At 35.9% G+C, this 21,430-nt stretch overlaps 2 protein-coding genes across 4 annotated transcripts; both read right to left on the minus strand.

The window, feature by feature from the left end:
- Positions 1-5,066: 5,066 nt before the first annotated feature.
- Positions 5,067-14,144, minus strand: LOC132309182 (probable N-acetyl-gamma-glutamyl-phosphate reductase, chloroplastic). Of its 2 annotated transcripts, none has more exons than XM_059807518.1 (15): positions 14,006-14,144; positions 13,828-13,904; positions 13,246-13,404; positions 12,245-12,352; positions 10,547-10,633; positions 10,251-10,301; positions 10,057-10,128; positions 9,723-9,842; positions 8,585-8,645; positions 8,408-8,488; positions 7,898-7,977; positions 7,733-7,822; positions 6,300-6,428; positions 6,054-6,190; positions 5,067-5,379 (listed from the first exon to the last, which is right to left on the minus strand). In XM_059807518.1, the coding sequence occupies exons 2-14, from the start codon at positions 13,882-13,884 to the stop codon at positions 6,083-6,085; spliced, it is 1,203 nt and encodes a 400-aa protein (XP_059663501.1). In that variant the 5' UTR covers positions 13,885-13,904; positions 14,006-14,144; the 3' UTR covers positions 5,067-5,379; positions 6,054-6,082. The 2 variants fall into 2 exon arrangements, with proteins under 2 accessions (XP_059663501.1, XP_059663498.1); XM_059807515.1 differs by having other exon boundaries at positions 6,046-6,190.
- Positions 14,145-18,915: 4,771 nt separating this feature from the next.
- On the minus strand, positions 18,916-20,337 carry LOC132309190 (protein PYRICULARIA ORYZAE RESISTANCE 21-like). 2 transcript variants are annotated; one of them, XM_059807525.1, is made up of 3 exons: positions 20,141-20,337; positions 19,955-20,036; positions 18,916-19,716 (listed from the first exon to the last, which is right to left on the minus strand). In XM_059807525.1, exons 1-3 carry the CDS (start codon positions 20,150-20,152, stop codon positions 18,992-18,994), a joined length of 819 nt encoding a protein of 272 aa, XP_059663508.1. In that variant the 5' UTR covers positions 20,153-20,337; the 3' UTR covers positions 18,916-18,991. The 2 variants fall into 2 exon arrangements, with proteins under 2 accessions (XP_059663508.1, XP_059663513.1); XM_059807530.1 differs by having other exon boundaries at positions 20,128-20,337.
- Between the last annotated feature and the right edge of the window lie 1,093 nt (positions 20,338-21,430).

Genomic DNA, 21,430 nt, shown 5'->3' on the forward strand with positions numbered 1-21,430 from the left:
GTAAGTCAAAAAGACTGTATTACCTGCGTTTGGTGTGTAGGAATGAAATGCAAGTGGAAATGGAATGGAATGGTCATTCTCATTCTATTGTTTGGTTGTAAATATGAAATATGTAGGAATGAAATGATAATAACCATTTTAGTATTTGGTTGAACTAATTTAAAATTTAGAATAGAATAAATTTCAAATTGAATTCTCCAAAATATCCATATTAGTAACAAATAAATTAAATTAACAAAATGACATTCTCTAACAATTTTAAAAAAATAAATGGTAGCAGTGGTTGTGGTGGATGGTGGTGGAGGCAGAAAGTGGTAGTGGTGTAAGTGGTGGTGTTAGAAGGCGGCGGTAGTGGAAATGGTGGAAGGCGGTAGCGGCGGTGGTGGTGGAAGGCGGTGGGAATAGTGTGGTAATGGTGGTGGAAGAAGATAATGGTGTAGGTAGCGGTGGTAAAAGGTGGTGGCGGTGGCGGTGGTGGTGGTGGAAGGGGGTGGTGGCAGTGGTAGAAGGCGATGGCAGTGGTGGAAGGTGGTGACAGTGGTAGAAAACGATAGCGGTAGTGGTGGTGGAAGGTGGTGGCAGTCGTAGGAGGCGATGGTGATGGAAGGTGGTGAAAGGCAATGACAGTGGTAGTAGTGGAAGGTGGTGGAAGACGATGGTGGCATTGGAAGGGAGTAACGATCAAAGGCGGTGGCTGTGGTGAAAAGCAATGGTGTAAGGTGGTAGTGGTGGTAAAAGGCGGTGGCAGTGATGGAAGGTGGTGGTGGTAGTGGAAGGCAGTAGTAGTGGCGGTGGTGGAAGGTGGTGGAAGGTGGTGGCAGTGGTGGTGGAAGCGGTGGTGAAAGGCGGTGGTAGCGGCGGCGGTGGTTGCGGCAAAAGAAGGAGGCATTGGTGGTGAAAGACGGTGGCGATGGTGGTGGTTGTGAAAAACGGAAGTGATTGTAGTGGAAGGTATGTAGTGGTGGTTTTTGAACTTAGAATATAAGGGTGTTTTGGGAAGTTGATTTTTAAAAAAAAAATTTACTTAGGAATGACCATTTCATATGTTTAGTTGTGGAATGGATTTTCATTCCAATGGAATGGTCATTCCCACTTTAAATTGCATACCAAACAAATGAATGGTTGGAATGGGCATTTCATTCCTATACACCAAATGCAGCGTAAAAATGTCTTGAAATAATAAAATAATCATGCATTAGTAGACCAAAATACCCTTGATGAGTAAATGAGTGACAATACTAATGTATTATTGTGCGTCCTTCTCCCCATAACTGTCTCTAACAACGTTGTTTTTGGGGATTTTTTGTGGCTTTGATGCGTCTGTTACATTCTGGATTGGAGAAGATACATGAAGATTGGGTAGTTGAAGATGACAATAGATGTTTCGGCTTACGATTCTGAACTGAGAAGTGAGTGCGTCTGCAACGACGAGCAGGAATGGGATTTGTAGGTTTAACACAGTAGTTTTTACTCAAGATTTCCCAAATTGGGCCCGGATCAGAGAAGGAAACAAATGAGAGAGGATCCAACTGGGTTACATAGAAAGAGGGTGGTAGTTGGTCGATGGTGGTCGAATGGTTCCCAGTCGGCGCGTAGAGGACAGATGTGGGACGAATGCTGAGGAGAATCACGCCATCCCTGGGGCAGATGTAGTTTTGTACTGTCCACTGAATGACGAAGGCACTCTCATCGTTGAGGTTAATAGCGATGGCGAAGCGGTGGTGAGCTTTGAGCAAATATGGCGATACGGCAGTGAGCTCCGAGCGGCGATAACGATTCGGCGGTGAGCTCTGAGCAATGATGGCGTTCCTCAAGAGCTGTCACGTCATCATCGGCACTCTCAGGGAAGTCCACGTTGTGTCCGGGCTTTCATGACCAGGTTTCTTCATTTTTTCGGCGACAAGGGTCGCCTTTTCCCTTCGCTAATATCGAGACATCGATGATAACGATGGTCGTTGTTTGTTCCATATACTAGGTCACGTTGCCATAAGAGCGGATGAGGCGTTTGTAGATTGTAATTGGGTGTGTTGGATTTTGTCCTCATCATTGACAGTGCGTTCTTTGGTGAGAATTGCAAAGATGGAGAGAGGAGTGAAGGAGATGAATAGTGGAAAAAGGGAAAAAAATGTAAAATATTTTTTGCGACAAATATTAGTGACAAAAGGGTCATTCTTTTTTCTTACTCCCTCCGTCTCATAATAGATGTCCCTTATGGGGAGTAAAACTTTTTAAGGGGACATGCAATTATTGCATTATCCCCTTTAAAAATTACAAAGTTACTCTTTCAAGTTTAAATATATATATATCTAATCAAGTTTGAAATTTTTTAAAATTTTAAGAGTATTTTATGGAAAGATGTGAAATATGTTGTTTAAATTTGGTAAGTGGACAAATATTTTAGTACAACCCAAAAAGGAAAGATGGACAACTATGATGGGACGGAGGGAGTAGATATTTTGCCCATTTGCAATAATATACTAATAAGGGTATATACGTAAATTCATAATCAAATCTGACATTAGGGTGTCTTTGCAACAAAATAACAAATCTCGAGTTTAGTTACAATTAGTCCAAACCTTAGGGGAGGTCATTGTAATTTACCCAATTTTTTACATTTAAAACACTTGTAAATCTGTTTGGTAATAATTTGCTTAATACACTTTTTATTATCAAGTGCATTACTTAAATATAAATATAAAAAAATTCTTATGCTTTGTTTGGTAGAAATGAAGGAAAAATGGTAGAGAGAAAACAGGAAGGAAAAAACAAAAGGGTCTGCTTGTTTTGTAATTTTGAAAATAATTTTTAAGAACTCAGAAAATAAAAAACTGTTAGAACAACCTTTTATAGTTCTCTGAAAATATGCATTTTTATAACTGTGTTTTTAAAAAATAATTTTTAAAAAACTGAACCAAGCAAAAATTTTGTACAATTTTCTATTTTCAATTCTCTGAGAACAGAAAACTGTTTTTACAGTTGCAAACCAAGTATGCCCAAACTTTCTTCCTTCGGTAGAGATGGGACAAGGAGAAAAGAAAAATAAAATAAAATAAATAAATCATCCTTCCTCTTTCACAAATTTTTTGTAATGTCTGTAAAAAAAAAAAAAAAAAAAAAAAAGAAAAGTCAAAGGGTGGTGGTGGGACCCACCACCCACTCACTTTTAATGGTCTAGAGACCATTTTTTTGGATCTCACTTTCTCTCTCCCCGTCAATTTCCTTCTTCCTCTCATTTCACATTATTTTTCTTCCCTTCTTGGAAGCCAACTTTGAATCAGGATTCTAGCTTTATTTCTTGCCGGATTTAAGTGCCGTTTGAGGCAAAATGACGAGCACGACGAGCTCTACGTGCTAGTAGCAGAAATTCCAGCTTTTGGTCTTCTTTGGGAGCTCGAATTTAAGAACCCATTTCTAGGGATTTTGCTCGTTTTGAGGTAGGGGCATCTTAATCCACTCCTTTCTTATTCTATTGTGAATTACACCTCCTTGTTGTGTCAAACATGTTTAATTCGGAGTTAATTGTATCTATGATTGTATGAATGATGTCTAGAGAATTTTCAAGAGCTTGATTATGACTTGTTTCATGTGTAAAGTATGTTTAGATGTTGTTTTATCATGCCCACTATGTGTTAACATGTTGAAAATGACTAATGAGAACATGTTTATTTAGATTGTGCCAAATTTTCCATTGTCATAATATTGAGATTATATGTACATCCATGTACATGTCATTGAGATGCATGAAATAGGAGAATTTGTCTTGAAATGAAAATGGGGGAAATTTTGGGAGAAGAGTTTTGTCAAATAGTTTTGATAAACCCGGTCGCTGCGGGGTTACCAACAGGCCGGAGGTTAATATAGCCTAGAGGGGACTAGGGAGTCGCCCTAGCGTGATTGAGCTATTCGTGCCCCTCGATGAAGCTGCGGGGTTATCAAAGGTCTAGGGACGATAGCCAATCCTCCTCTCGTGTTGCGGCGGGGTTACCAAAGGGCGGGCTGTATTAACATTTGAAAGTGATGGTTTTGTGAATGAAAATGGGGAGTGGCATTAGCATGCATTGCATTTCATTGCATTGCATGGTTTATAATTGGAATTGACGTGCATATTGTTTTAATTCCCTATATTGCATGATCCCTATTTCCCATTGGCCTATGCTTTATTTGGATTCACAAGAACACAAGAATTGTATCTTAAGTGTCACCTACTGAGCTTTATGCTCACCCTACTATTTATATTATTTTTTTCAGGTCTTGGAAATGAACCGGTGGACGACAATCCACCTCAAGTTTGAAAGTTGTTAGAAGGTTATTTGCTATTTTGTATTTTGACCGTTTTATGTATATTCATAGTTGTGGGGATGTAACTAAGTTAGTATTCATGGCCTTGTAACTTAAGAACGAACTTATCTTTTGTTTGATGTAAATAAAACTAATGAAATTATGATATATGCTTCCATGCAATTGTATCATGTAACGTTATAAGACAATCTTAACCATGTATTTTGGGACTATAATTATGATAATTTAGATTAATTGGTGTGTGGATATTCTATCATGACAGGAACTATGTTGAGGTATAATGAATTGATGAATGGGATGCTGGATGATATTATGTGTTTTGTATTTTGGGACAGGTTGTTGAAGGCCCATTTTTAGGGGAGGTTATGCCGAATTTTTTTTTTTTAAATTTTAGCATCAACTAGGGTCGTTATATTTTTTTCCATCCAAATGTAAAGAGAAGACACAAAGGAAGAAAGACAATGATACTATGAATATTTATGCACACCTTCGTGCATAAATATTTCTAGTAGGAACCATTGTGAAAGCTTCTATGTCATAACTTCACTCGAAATTAGTTTTTTTAAATGATATAAGTAGTCAATGCCAAAGTGCTGGTAAATATAAGGATGATTAAGCTTGATAGCACAATTTCTATAAGAATAGCAGTGTGGTAGTTGGAATCAATCTTCCTTTGATTTAAACAGTACATTGGAATCAATCTTCCTTTGATATTTAAATATTTTGTGACATTTTATATTGAATAAGGTTACTAAGATCAGTAAAAATAAGAGTACTGAATGAGACATTTCACACACTTTATATTGAATAAGATTACTAAACAAGATTGTTAATCCTTCTAAACCACAAGGAAAACCTAAGCCCTAACAAGCACATCAGCTACTGCCTTATGACAAAAGGCCTCAGCCCTAACACGCACATCAGCTCACTTTATGATACCATCAGAAGTTTATAAATAAAACTCACAAAAAGTCACTACACATCAGCTCACTTAATGATAACGTAAATTGTTTCTAAATAAAACCTACTTAAGAGTTCACGGTGTATTTCAAACAGTAGCATGAAGCATTCCGTATAGACCTGCAAAAAACCAGTTCAGTAACAGCCCATCAAAGCAGATGCAATTTATGTGGGTCCGACTTTCATACTTGAATATAAGAAGTTTCAATATCAGCCTTACAAAATTGTCAATTTATGGAAAATATTGGAATTTCACAAATATAAAACAGCATGAATGCAATAAGAAGTATGGTTATGTGAATTAATGCCATTGGAGGAGGTATAGGGCGTTGGATGTACAACAAGGAACTAATCAATTTCGTGGTTCCATATTGTGAACGCTGGATGCCCTACCCATAAGACAGAAAATTATAGAATACTTTATTATAGAGCACAGGTACCTATATCTCCTAATTAGCCCAACTTGCGTCTAACGTAAAACTAGGTTCACTAACAGACACATCATGCTACGGAGTATTAATTAGAGGCAGAACCAATGGACAACAGGAAGTTGCAAAGATGGTCTGTCATGTACAACAAGGATGGACGAACTGTGGAAATGCCGAGGGACTTTGTTTAATTCGATGGGGCTCAAGGGAAAGGGAACGCCAAAAAGGTGGATTGAGGCAGTTTCATAGACACAGTGACCTAACTAATAGGCCTTTAAGAGTACAACAGTGCAAAGAGTTCATGTAGCTAATCATAATAAGCTAAAATGAGGCTTTAACAAGTTGAGTTGAGACTCACCTACTTACTCATTGCCAGGATAAAACAGAAGAATATGTTAAGGAAACAACGGCAAGTATTGAAGCCCCGTGTTCTCCGGAATTCCCATCATCAAGTTAAGATTTTGTACAGCTTGACCGGAAGCTCCTTTTACTAGATTATCGATCTGCAATGAAGTTTAAGAATAGCCATCATAAATAATAGCACAAGATGTCCTTTTTTATAGAACTGCAGTAAAATTTTAACATATAAGCATGCTGAAAATTCAGACGTACAACAGATATTATAATTGCTCTTCCAGGTATCCGATCGGGAAACACATTCATAACACAGTAATTGGATCCACGAACATGTCGGGTATGAGGAATTTGACCTTTCTTTAGCAATACTATGAATTCTTCATCCTGCACATACCAATAAACAGAAGAGAAAATTCCACCCATCACCAATGAAAACAAATAAGCTCTCAGAAAATCAGTAAGTGATGTACGCAGATCAAAAATCAATAAGTGATATTACTGATGTATGCAGATCAACCCATCTTGTCTGCACTTTGGATTGCATTCCAAAGATGCCTGGGAAGATGGAGTGGCATGAACAATCACTTAGGTTTGTCCGTCCATTTAAGAAATACAAAACAGGATATATATAGTTGATCAACTGCCATTTATGGGTTTCCACACAGGAGATTTTTTATTTTATTTTTTTCATTGCAAATAATAGCACAACCAATTAAGACAGTCTCCTTGGCCATGCCTTTGAGCATTGACACATACTTGAAAGGTGTAGATGAGCATACCGCGGCAACACGCCAGGTGGCATCATTTTTGAAATATTACATTTGGTCAATGCCGACTAGACCACGCCAGTACCTGCCTGGCATCCCTCTGAAGGAGACCAAGTAACCTCGAGCTACTTGTCCCAAAACGGCATATCTTGTGCGAGGAAGGGGTCGCCACCCTTCCCTCTCCTGTGGAGGGACCCCACTCCAATAGGATGGGTCCCACCTCTCATGCTGCTTTCGAAGCTCTTTCCTGTAGATAGAGCTTCAATCCTGAAAAAGGATCTTCCACCTCGAGTCCATCTGCTTACGAGACTCTGGGTGCGGAGCAGGGATGGGGGTCTGGGGAAATCTAGAAGGCAGAACCCCGAGGGATCCCTCCCCTCATTTCTGGCGTCGGGAATCTGAGGTATAGCGGACAGGTGGCTGGAATCTAAGGAAGTGCCTCGAGGTGAGGCCAGCACAAGGGGGAAAGGATGATTGTTTCCTAGGATCGAGCTCCTACCAGAGGACAGATGGCGCATTAATGTGCCAACCTGTTGACATGACCAGCATTAAATGCAAGATATGACCACTCCCTCGAACTAAGATATAAGGTGCCTCAGGCCACCTGCCGGTGTCCCATCTGTCAAACGTATGGCCATTAAACCTATAGGTAAAAGAGAACCATCATCTAACTTCAGTATTCTTAATCTACGTGAAATAATCTCCTCACTTCAAAGAACTTTCATCAACAAAAGGTTAATAGATGATAGCTTCCTACCCACCGAGATAAGTTTTGCATTGTGAATGTGCACATATGTGTGACCCAAAACTACAGAAAATAAATACATCTAGCCCTATGTGGTCATTTAACTCTGGTGATAGTTGGTAATGGACTAGAGAACAAGTGAGCAAGAGTTGATAGTCATGATGTGCTCCACATACCTCATAGAAGCTCCTCAACTGTTGGTACAAATCTTCAATTGACACTCCCAGAGCCATTTCCACATATATAGTTGATTGCATACCACGGCTCTGTGAGAAAGCATAGTGAGTTAAAAAAAAGGTAAATAAGTTAATTTACACCATAAAATTGAGGGTAACTAATACCATTGGCATCAAGTGAGGAGTGAAGCTGACAGTTATTTTTGAACTTGCAGCATCACATAATCCCTGTTCAATTTCTGGCACTGAAAATACCAATATAAACCAGATTACTGCCTCTTGTACTCTAGGAATAATGATATGCAATTGCTTTAATGTTTCAAGCAATTTAAACGTCTCCTCAACGAACAATTAGAATTTTCAGACAATAATAAACCTTTATATAGATCCGAAAAAGGAAAAGAAGAGGGAAACAAGAGACAAGTTACAACTACAGAGACTATCAATCCACGGATCTAAGAGATCAAATAGCAAACTCCAGTACAAATCCTCCGAGGTGATAACCATTTGGAAACCAGTAATTAAAATGGCTTCTCTTAGTTGATCTTGGAATATCTTTTACAGGACTTTAAGTGAATAAGACAGTGAGGGCACTATAAGAAACTTTAGTTACAATGTAAGACTAAGTTTCTTTTATCACATCCTAATGGTTTGGTTATGAGTATAAATACTTACCATGGCGATGGCTAGTAACACCATAAGAATGAATCCCTTCAGCTATTTCAGTGTATAAATTTGCCTCCTTGGCGCCACGTCCTGCATGGCGTACCAAGTATCAGAAGCTTCTCCAGCATTGTAGCAAGTACAATCAAGAATATATTGCCAAGGAAAGGCAGTGGTCATAATTCTAACCTGCTCCACTCACACCAGATTTTGAGTCAATAATGATATTGTTCAAGCCAATCAGGTTAGCCTGCAAGCAGAAGAAAAACCAGAAAACCATAGGACACTTAATGTGGACTAATGAGAAGAATGAGCCTTAATTGAAAATATTTAGATTTCATGCATTCAAAAGCTAAGATTCTGGCGGAACGGATAGTTCAAATCTAAGTGTGGAAACTGCTTTGTTTGTATTCGAAAGAGTGCCACAAAAAAGAACAAAAATTGTATTACTTCTACCATAATCACTAAATTTCTCTCTTCGCTTTCCCCAATAAGTGAGCCAAACCAAATGAAAGTGGAAAATGTTTTTAATCTATATACACTTTTCTTCTCTTCCCTCAAAACCAATCGGTGTTAAACACCTCCAGATAAAGGAAATTTTCCAATGCGTTCAATCAGGAGATTGTATATTATCCAAACTCATTTAGTAATCAAAGCAACCAAGTAGAGTTCAAAATTAGGGACCCATTCAAAGCAAACTTTTAAAAACATATTAAAAACTATGAACAGAAACAAGGCTGCCACAGTGACTCGTCCAAATATTATCCCAAACTTTGCTTTCCATCAAGTAGTTGAGCAACCAGAATGGCATCAGAAACTGAAACAGAAAAAGGATGTTGAAATAGCCACACCTATTTTTCAAAGATCATCAATTAAAAGCATTATAGATTGACAAGTGTTGCCAAACTAAAGTGTTTTCATGGTAAGGCCATTTAATAATATGTCATTTGGAAGTATTTCCATTTCCTTTCCTGTTTTGGTTTATGTGGGTTCCTACAGACGGACAATTTTTTTAGCGATGCTAAAATTCTTTTGGTTGGACATAATCGAGCATGACTTCCTAGTTTTACCATTAGTGCCTCAGCTACTCATATTTTGGCATATTGACAATTAAAGCCAGTTAACTTGTCATCAAACACTACTTTAATCTAAATAAGAGAAACTATATACATTAAAATTGGTGTACCTGTTGATTCAGCTCCTAGTACATCTCATGAGGAATGTTACAGTAAAGGAATATGGCCATATCATAAAAAAATTACCAAAGTACTGCAAATCTAACACATATCAGAAATCATACTAAGAAGCTTTTAAATATTTAACAAACCTTTATCAAGGGAACAAGAGGAAGTTGAATAGACGTAGGATAACAGCCAGGATTTGCAACTAGACGTGCATTTTGGATTTCTGCTCTAGAAATCTCTGTCAAACCATATACAGCTTCTTTCTAGAACAGGACAAAATAAAATGTCACATGCAGAAAAAAACAATGTTAATTAGAGCAGAAAAAAAGGTAGATAATCTTCAAGGATAATGATGCAGAAGATTCATGCCAAAATGTACCCGTACTTCATAAGACAAAAAATAATTTCATAGATAAACAATGCATCAGAAGCTAATATTATGGAGACAACATTTTTAAGGATAAAAGTATATCTAACCTGCATATCTGCTGCTCTGTGAGGTTGACCATACCATTTTTCATATTCACCAATATCTCGCAACCGGAAGTCCTGCGTAATCATCCTATATTACTTTTTCATGGGTAGAACTCTAAATTTTGACAAAATCATTAGGATACATGTATGCAGATACATGGAAAATGCATAACCAAAAGAACACATCCGGATCATACTGCAGAAAGATCAACAATCTTTAATTCTTTAGGAAGACCTTTGATAATTTCCTGTAAAAAGATAAATTAATGATTAATTATCAATTAAAAAAAAAACGCTTCATATAAATGTATATACACATATGCCAATCAGTAATCTGATTACAAAGGAACTGGTGTCACGGATTAAATGCTTTTCAACTTTCAGAAAGAGAATTCAGGGGGTCGCAAAATTGCTGATTGCACTTATCAAAAATAAAATAAAATAAATTTTCTAATTGCATGAATGAAATCATGTCACAGAATTATTAAAGGACCTGTGTGGTTCCATGTGGCAAACAACAAAACACAGCATCCACATTAGAAAAATCTGCATCCTTGATAGCAACCATGTCTGGTAAATCCTGCAAACATACAGGAAGTCAAACATTGTAATTTCATCTCAAAGCTATAAAAATAGTACTAACTGTTCTAGGAATAAGCACAATTGAAACATTTCAAAAAGGCAAAAAATAAATAAATAAAAAATGTTTACAGAACTGCAATGCCAGAAAAAGAAAAAGAATATATGAAACAAAAATGACTCTTTCTTCATGGTTTTCCACATATGCGAAACTGTAAAAGAATTAAACTGTGCGAAAATTTCAGAATCTCACTATTAATGCATAGATACGTATCAAGGGAATTACTAAATTTACTTTTCGGCCATATCACGGTCATGAGGTTTTTAAACATTAACAAATTGGTGGAATTGAGCTATGGCTCTAAATTAAGCTGTGGTAGAGATGAAATTTTAGTTTCTGAATTTAGAAAAAGAAAATAGAAATCAAGCAATATTCAGATCCCCAATTTCAAGAATAGAAATCCTCAACTACGGCCGAGAAGTAAAGCAACACGACAAAAATAATAACAAGAACAAAAACAGTAAAAATAAGACAACGGAACATGCCAATGACTACATCACTACAACACAGATTTCAGATACAGCACTTTGGTTGACTTGTATCTGTCATAGACGAGACATGATCTAAAAGGTTCAAACAATCGTGACCAAGATACCATGGTTTTTATTAGCACGCAGCAGTAACAATGAGCTTGAACTTTTATAGTTACCAAAATCAATTCTTCCCAATGGACCTAAATCAATTCTTCTTAATGGACCAAGTTAACTGGAAACCACAAAATCAAACCTTACAATCTCTCTCTGATGTGTTGGTTCTAACCTTCCTACAAAATTCTTATATATACAGAATTGATTCCACCATTGGAGCAATTTGAATCCCAAAAATGCCAAAATATTATACAGTGGACAATGAGTTGTAGATTGAACTCCAGAATTGATTCTTGACGCAAATTTTTTTTATTTTTACTATGACTTTATATTTGAAAAAATAAGCTTTGTTTACCTTGACCGTTAATTCTAGTAAATTATTACATAATCAAGCAAAGGAATTATAATTAGAATTATTAATAATATTGGAAATAAAGACAAAATTATTGGCATTTTGGTTTAGTTCTTTGAAAACAGCTTTCTAGAAGGGAAACAAACTATCCTCTGAAATTAGGCCTTTTTCCAACTCCATTTTCAAGTAATAGCTTCTAGAAACAAATTTTCAAACTATTGTCTATTTTTCTAGTATCTGAAAACAAAAACCTATTATTTGAACTAAACTAAACAGACCCTATAATTTCTGTGATCCATCCTAATCAATAAATAGGTTACTAGTCTAGTTGGAGTTCAAGAAACATTCGAGATTTCTGCAACCAACTAAGCAAATGAGCTAGATCCAAATTAATTTTGAATCACCAACATGACTGGTCTGATTTTTACTTTTAGAATTTAGACATAAAAGCAATGGAAAATGATTGTCTTTTGGTAGATCAAGCAATAAATTAGATTCTTTTTCAGGTTAAAGTTAATGAAGAAACAAAAACATGTGAGAATGGGCATTATCATACTACCTCTAGTACAACCTTCAATGAATGAAAACCCATGAAAATATAAAGATTCATACTTGTGAGACCAAATGAGGAAACACTGATCCAATTGATTGGCCAGCTTTCCTATCAGCAGTCATCAAAGTAATGCCGAAGTAAGGATGGTTTGCAAGGAGACGAACAATCTGCATGAAAAGCAACATCTTATCTGTTAAGTGAAATATATTAAAGAATAAATAGACATAAGGTATTAATCGATTACTTACCAAATAAATTATTAATTATTGATTCATCATGCAGTTACAAACTCAGACCATGAACAAAATCAAAGACATAGGTAAGTCTATCCCTCTACATATAATTTCATTTTCTTCTTTAATTTCACTAATGTCTTGCTCATAAATATAGAGTAAGCAAACTGTACTATGCTTTGTCATTCTTAGTTGCCAAAAAACATGTCCCGTCATTATACCAAATTTGGAACCGAATTCAATTAGAAGAGGGTTTGAAAGGGAAAGGGACCAAAAGGATTCAGCATCAAGCCCCTTATAAATTGTAGGGTACTGAACAATGTGCTATTATAATAGGAATTTGACGATTTCTGCTTTTTTATGTTGTGAAAAGAAAGTAGAATGGTGAAACTGAAGTCTTTTAAATTAAAACCTAATCCTATTCAAATATGACCATTATAGGAGTTATAATGGGACTCAAATCCATCCAAGTCCAGTTATTTATTGAATTCCCATATTCCAAATAACCGAAATCCAAACTTTTTAATCAAACCCTTCTCTTTCTAGTTAAATCCCTTCATTCCAAATACAATGCGAATGTCTCCTAGAAACTTCATATGCATGTCATTTTAGCACCCAAACCGAACAAAGGTCTTTAATCTAAAAACTTTTTCTTTTCTTTTTTTTTTTTTTTTTTTTTTTTTTCTTTCTAAAACCATTTCTGATTTATATTTTCTGTCTTTTCCACTGATTCATCTAAGTATCTTCAAAGGGTCAAGGTTGGCGGGTCATCAATTCAACGACAAATAATAATAATGACAAAAAATATTATGAGGGGCATTTTATACCTCTGAACCAGTGTAACCACTGGCTCCAAGAACAGCAATTTGAACAGTATTTTCAGGTGTCTGAGTTTTGACCTTCGCAAACTGCATCCTCTGTGGGGTCGAGGAGGCTACCGAACATTTTATATGCAGTTTCCTGACACTTGAAATTTTCGGTTCATCCTACAAATCAAAAACATAAATTCAGAAATATCAAACACTAATAACTTCCACTAACTCCTATCTTCAAGCTCACTCCTCACTTTTCTATGTATATTATATACTCCTCACTTTTCTATGTACAAATATATAATATAGATGTAATAACCATCAATCACAAATTCACAATATATCTATAACAGAATTATAATCCAGAGTAAAAGACAATTATCTATTCCACCAAGAAAACAGATGAAAGGGAAAGAAATTATAGAGTTTCAGCTCTCTGTTTGAAGAATTAAACTCAAGCCAAACCGTACATTTCATTAGACAGAGTCCAATTTAGTTTCCCAATTTCTCAGAATCCAAAAATTGGTTTACAATATTTTCCTTTCAGCATTTTCTCGGCATTTAAACAGATCAGAATTTGAGTACAAGAAAAGGAACCTTCCGGAAGCATTTCCGACCGATACAAGTCGAATTCGAAGCGGTGACGGAGCTCATTTTTTTTTTTTATGGAAAATCTGTAGAAATCATGAACATAAAAAGCTTCAATCAAGTAAGGATTTTATATAGAAAAATCGGAGTGCGTTGTTTCAACAAGTTATGAGATTTAGAGATGTACCTTTAGGAATAGGACAACTTAGAACCACAAATTAGGTTTATTTGAGAAAGTGAACTGCAACGATTTGGATGAGGCCGTTGAGATTTTCACTTTCTGCAAAAGAACAAAGCATCTTTCAAAAAAGGGTCAGTGACAAAACCCTAAATGGAATGAGAGAATATTGGGTACCCCAGGGTACCCCGTCAGCATGTCCACCTGCTACCCCAATCCAATAAAAACATAACATCTGGTTAACTTTCCACATCAGCTTCATACTAAACCCACTAACACTGAGGCGTCGTTAACTTCTCTACTTTCTCTCTCTACTCTTTTCTTCTTTCTCCTCACCGTAGTAAGCATTGGGATTCAACAAAAATGGCAGCAACAATCGGTACTCTGCTACCAACTACCAACAAAACAAAGCCCTAGATTGTTTTGTCACCGCCCTTGACCCCCAATCTCTGATCCTCTCACAATTTTCCGATTCTGAAAAACCCAATCTTCTGCAACTCACAACAGAAAGCTTCGTCATGGAGAGAGGACCCAGATACAAAGCGTACGCCGATTTGAGAGAATCGAAGCTTAGAATGAAGAACATGAGACAACAACAGCCTCAGGAACAGGAATTCAATCTTTCACCACCAAAGAAACAGGTGAGATTTCAGAAGAAATTTTCGGCGACCCCGATTGGGCGAAAAGGTCCTCTATTCTTGCGCAATCGGTGCCCTAATTATGGTGATTCCCAAGACGTTCACGCCGGAGAGGGCGGCGATGTAGTTAGGGCAATGAGGAGAGAGAAAGAAAGTGGGATGGAGGGCTGATGTAGGTTTCATAATTTTTTTTTTTTAACGAAGTTATCGCAGTCGAGGCCGGACCACTTGCAGTAGTCGGCGCCGGTCCAGTCCGATGGGGCTGGGGGGAGGCTGGTGGCGAGCTTGGTTATGACGGCGGCCTCGTCAGCTGAGGAGAGAGAAAGTACGATGAGGAGCAAAGGAAAAAAGGGTAGAGAGAGAGTAGAGAAGTTAACGCCGTCTCCGTTAGTGGGTTGAGTATGAAGCAGATGTGGAAAGTTAGCCAGATGTCATGTTTTTATTGGTTTGGGGTAGCAGGTGAGACGTGCTGACGGTGTACCTTGGGGTACCCAATATTCTCTCGGTAAACCTGTGTTTTCTGGTCCCATGGAAACTCTGTACCACCAATGGAAAATGGTGACAATGTGACATGGCTTGGGTCGTAAAGGCCCAGGCTCAGCCCAAACCTGGACCAGTCTCTTACAAGTAATCTGGCACCCAAAGGCCCATGGAAGAAAATCAAAATCCTCTCAAAACAAGTAGTAATCTGGCACCCAAAAGGCCCATGGAAGAGACTAAAAATCCTATCCAAACAAGTTTTTGACATCTCAAAATAATTTGAGTACGTGAATAACTATTTTGAGAATTAACATATTAAAAATTAAATCTCAAAATAAGTTGTTCACTCTCAAAATAAGTTGTTCAATACGTGTGCAACAGGCTGTAGTAAAGAAAATGTAAGTTTTTTTAGATATAATATCATAACCGTGATGCACGTATCGAAACATTAGGGACGGACCAGACCATTAAGTTAAGAAGGACAAAAATAATATTTTTTTATTAATTTCAGAGAGGCAATAATAATATTTTAAGAGTCTATAAGTGGAAAAGAACAATTTAGTTAAGACATATTAATAATTAAAAAAATTCAAAGGGCATTCCCCCTGATCTGTGAATGTAAACCTTCATTCATATATAAGTGGAGAGTAATACATAAAACCATCCATTTTATCAAACATAGGATTAGATGAGATAATGAGAGGTAAATGGTCATTTGGTTGGGGAGAGAATATATATATATTTTTTCTTTTTCTTTTTCTTTTTCTTTTTTGGTCCTACTGGATAACACAATTACAAAAATTGCTCTTTTACAGAAATTTGGACATGTTTAACCTTCTACTCTAAAAAAGTTTAAAGAGATTCCATAGGACCACATGTATGTAAAGTAAGTCCTAGTGCTATGGTTAACAATTTGAAAAAATTTTCATATTTTAAATATGATCCAATTTTGTTTTATGGACTTTAAAAAATGAAATTTAATTTGAAACACAGGAAAATTTATTGAGGAGAAGTGGAGTTTTAACTTCTTAATGTTATTTATTAGTTTAGGTATTTGATATAATTATTAATTTATTAAGAGTCTTGTGACTTAGTGGTATTTTTTTTTATTTCTAATAATGGGAGTTTAAATCTTCAAAAGAGCAAAGTAAGTAGTGTGTGAGATTATTGCAAATGACCCAAAAAAATAAATCAATAAATAAAAGAAAATTTATTATTATTATTATTATTAATTTTACTTTTTCATAAATACTTCAAATTAATAAATTGTGGTCACCAAACTCAACCCCCCCTCATTGAATTGGTCCAAGGGTTGTTGCAAACTTGCACCCGAAGTAATTTTCACGCACCGTGCACTTTACAAATAAAGATGAAAAGACGACTCGAAAAGAGAAAAATAAAAGTAAATGCACTATAAAATGACTAGTACTTTAGTAAAGACTTCTATTAATATTTAATAAAAATCTATAGTACCTTTTTTTTTCTTTTTTTCCATTTCCACAACATTAATAATACCTTATATAGAACCAACATACCCCTTTGTATAAAAATGAACAACCACTGCTTACAACAAATTAGGGCTTTTGTGACGATGTTTTAGTGACAAAGCCTATTTTGTCACTAATAATGATATTTAAATCTGCAATTTTGATATTCTCTGTCTCCCTATCTTCCGCCATTACTGAATCCCTATTTCTCAATACATAATAGAGCATAGATTAGAGTAGATTTGAATATTAGTAATTTAATATATATATATATATATATATATATATATCAATGGATCAGTAGTCTAGCGGTATCAGCTTCTTACTTTCTAAAAGGAGGTCAGAGAAATTTTAGAGGTGATCCATGATAAATTAAAGAGAAACTCCCAACTAGATTGAAATCTTCTGAATTGATGCTTTTAGGTTTCTTTTACCATTTTTCCCATAAAGCATTTTATATCAAGGATCTAATTATAGAGTGAATACAATTTGAGTTTTCTTATATAGACTAAAAGAATCTATAACAGGATTGAGTTGATTAAGCTCCACAAAATCTTTTCTTTTTGGTTAAGCATTATATGTACTGGTTGTTGGTGAGCAGTGTATCTGACTGCAAAATTCGAATTAGTTTCCCTGATCCAAGCTAAATCATCAACCATAAATAATATTTGGTTTTGGAATTGATGCTTTTCTCAAAGATTAATCATTATGTGTACAAATTAATCCTTATCCTAGATATTATTAGTTTATCCATGTGGTTGAAGTTATATTCTGTAACACCAACCTTTTAATTTTTTTTTGGAAGTCAACAATTTTTGTCTTAGAAACATTGAAAGAATGATACAATGAATTCGTCCCCTTTCCTCTTTCTTTTGTTTTTTTGGTCCCTTTCCTCTCTTTTTGTGGCTTAAATGTTCTTTTAACTTCCACCTTTAAAAACTATTGTTGAGTATAAATCCAATGTGTTCTTTTAAGTATTAAAAGGTTTTTTGCTCAACAAAATTACCCATTGTCATTTTTGTTTTTAGAGTTAGCTAGCGATGAACTAGGCCATAAGTGGAAAATAAATAGTTATCCAATTGGTTTCAGTAGTATTATTAACTGAGCCATTTAGATTGTATGCTCAAGTCAATCTTGTTAGTCAATCTTGTTAGTGGGTATTAAGTCTTTTAATATACAAGAATGGGAGTGGGAGTACCCTCTACCCAAACTTAATTAGTTAAATTATTATTATTATTATTATTATTATTATTATATATATATATATATATATATATATATATATTGAAACTTCTCTTATGTGAACTTACATATAGTTTGCGAAATGTCACATATGGTGTGTGATGATGACTGATGCTTACTATGATTAGGTACATTGCTATTGCTTACCCTTCTTAACAGTTTAACTTACTTTCCTTTTTTTATTGCATTTAATAGTTTTAAAAAAATTCAATTTTGTTGCGGCTTCTCGAGTGGTTTGGTGCGGAATTACTATATTCAAAGGCGAAGTGCATAAAGTCAAAAACAGTTTGAAAATTTTAAGATTTTAGAAGACTAGTATGAAGGCATGAGAGTTTGTTTGTTTTTGTTATTTTATTTTATTTTTAAGGAATGAGAGTTTATTTTTTACTTGTTAGTTTGAATTTGGGTTGTACAATTGGGGAGTTAGTTTTCTTTTGTAATCAAATCGAATATTGTAATACAATTTTGTAATGATATTTGATGTTTTATTCAACATTGTTTCAATTTTTGTGTTGAAATGAATATAATTTAGTATAGAAATTTAATTGAGTGGTAGTTTTGAGTCTTATAAGGGCATCTATAGCGACTAAACCAAATGGTGCTAATAATTTAGAAATTAATCACAAAAAGACTTCAGCAACAAAAGAAGATCGTCACAACCTAGTCTATATTAACAACAATTGATCGTCATTAATTCATATATTTGTCCTCAGCATTGCGACGGAGAGTTTCGTCACTAAAAGCATACCTATCAATGACAAAACAAGTATCGTCACTAAAAATCTAGATTTAACAACGAAACTATAGTTCAACCAAGACGATTATATAATACAATTGGGGAGATAGCTAAGTTTCGTCGCTAAAGAGATATAGTGACGAAAACTTGAGCTACTTGAGCTTTAGTGGCAAATTATTTCATTACTAAACCCCTTAATTATTTGTTGTAGTACTAACAATAATATTACTAATCTCTCACTTTTTTTATCTTTATTTATTTATTTATTTATTATTATTATTTGTGCGCAATAATTACTAGTACTTACTCTCATAAAAAAGTGAATAAAAAACCACATGCCACAAAAAAAAATTTGGACATTTAATGAGCGTGGTCAGGACCCCAACTACAGTGACCACCCAGTGCACCATGGTCACATGATTGTGCATTCTGCTGGATTACCTACTGTGTAGCAATCACAATCAGTCATGTAACATGGTCTTCCATAGCAAGAGCATGGTTTTCTTGGGGGATAATAACATGGTGGTGGTGGTGGTGTCCTTCCAAACCCATGATAACATGGCCCCCCAGGAATGCCTTCAGAACATGGCCCACAACATTCCTGAGTCGGGATATATGTATTCACTGGATCAGGTGGCGGTGGCGGTGGTGTCCTTCCAAACCCATGATAACATGGCCCCCCGGGAATGCCTTCAGAACATGGCCCACAACACACCTGAATCGGGATATATGTATTCACTGGATCAGGTGGCGGTGACGGTGGTGGTGGCAGTGACGGTGGTGTCCTTCCAAACCCATGATAACATGGCCCCCCGGGAATGCCTTCAGAACATGGCCCACAACACACCTGGGTCAGGATATTTATATTCACTGGATCAGGTGGCGGTGGCGGTGGCAGTGGCGGTGGTGGTTGCTTAGAATCTTGTTTTGGGGGACCGTCGTCTGCAAGTTTGCCATTTGTCTTGGGCTTGTTGTCCTTGTCATTGTCTTTCTTTTTCTCGGGCTCTTTGATCTCAATACTCTTGATTGACTTCCCTCCCTTGCAGCACAACTTGTCACGAATTTTCTCGGGGCTGCAGCATATTACGGTGATCGTCACCGTATTTTGCTTTTTATCATACACCTGGTCTCGAATTTCTCAATGTTCCAAACATGATTTAACATCACAAAAAAGTTAAAGTCGGTTCTTAAAATCAAGAAATTACATAAGGAATTGATATATAAGAATTAAGTTAGGCACCATTCATCTTTTCAGTATTAATTATGATGAATTGATGATGAGGAAATGTGTATATATGTAGTATAATATGTGTGTGTGTGTCAGTGTTTATAGAAATATATATGCGATCAGGGAGGTACGCATATAGAGACTCACGAGGAAATTTACACAGTATTTTCTTGATCTTGTTGCAGCAGCAAGAGCACTGAAGACCGACATGTAGTATCATTGTTGTAACCTATAATTTACATTACAGAAAGGAAAATTAAGAACAATTTTATGCATATAATCAAATGGGTACGTACTGTATAAATAGAGGGAGAACGTACAAGATTCACAAACCTTTTCAGCCATGGTTGTGACTTTGATTGCTCAGAAAATAATCAAGCTGTTGGAGAATACTGGTGTGTTGATGATGAACTGTGTGTGTTTGTGTGTGAGAGAGAGAGAGAGGGGGGGAAGAGAGACGGACAGAGAGACATAGACGTGTTCTTCTTATGAAGGAGATATGTCAGTGAAGTAGGCTTTTTATTAAGAAGGCAGATGTAGGTAAAATTAATATAGTACATGATGGCCAATGAAGTGGTGACGCGTGTACAGATGATGGTGATGTGTCAGCAAGATGTCACGGGCCTGACATTTGGCCACTTTGAAAGTCCCATCACCTTCAGGCTTCCACAAATTTAATCATTCAACTTTTACAAAGTAACTTACATTGGTTTATCACAGCAATAGTGTCAATTCGTTTTCTTACAAGACAAGCTAGCCCACAATATATGCAATGCTTGAAGTTTGCCCTACTTCATTAAGTTTTGTCCATCAACACCTTTTTAAATATCTAACAATTATTAATAGGGAACAAAATTCCGACGAGAGCAATTGGGGAGTCTGGGGTGGTATACCAAATTATTGATATACCCAATCAATAACAATACATTATTTTTAAAATAATTAATCTACCTATTTGCAAAATTAAGAGATAATATATTATATTTGACTGGGTGAGTACATTTATGACGGGCATGCTTAGCGCACCAAATATTTAGTTCAATAATGGGGTAATTTTGGTATTGTGATCTAATGAAGTCAAGAAAGAATTCAGCTTTTAAAAGGTAGCGTGGTAACCAAGCAAGCGTGAGCTATCTCTTTCTGTCTCCGCTTGATCCCAGTTTCCGGTTGATGAACAAGGGAAAAGATAGAATAACATCGTACAGTTGGTATCAAGTTCATTAGAATCTATTCGACTTTTGCCAAGGAGGGAATACAAATTTTTGTGTAGGTCACCCTTGCATGTGAGGTTCGATATATTGGTTAACGCATTATAAAAGTTGAAAGATACTTGTACCATGCACAAGTCATTATTATTCCACTTAATCTCTCTCTCACACACACACACATATTATATATATATATATATACACACACATATAATACTTCCCGTATTAATTACAACGCTTATATTGGATCTACCCGGTTTTAATGCAAACACAGGTCGTGAGCTCAACACTCTTTTCTTTCGTTGCTATGATTATTATTGAATGAAACAAAATAATTATCCTCATTGTTACCTAATAAAAGAAAAATAAAAATGAACCTAACCTCTTTAGATCAATTGAATAAAGTCGATTTGAC

Source organism: Cornus florida, unplaced genomic scaffold (genome assembly GCF_030987335.1).
Source record: "Cornus florida cultivar Cherokee Brave unplaced genomic scaffold, ASM3098733v1 CherokeeBrave_3.0.0_Hap2_Chr01, whole genome shotgun sequence".
NCBI lineage: Eukaryota > Viridiplantae > Streptophyta > Magnoliopsida > Cornales > Cornaceae > Cornus > Cornus florida.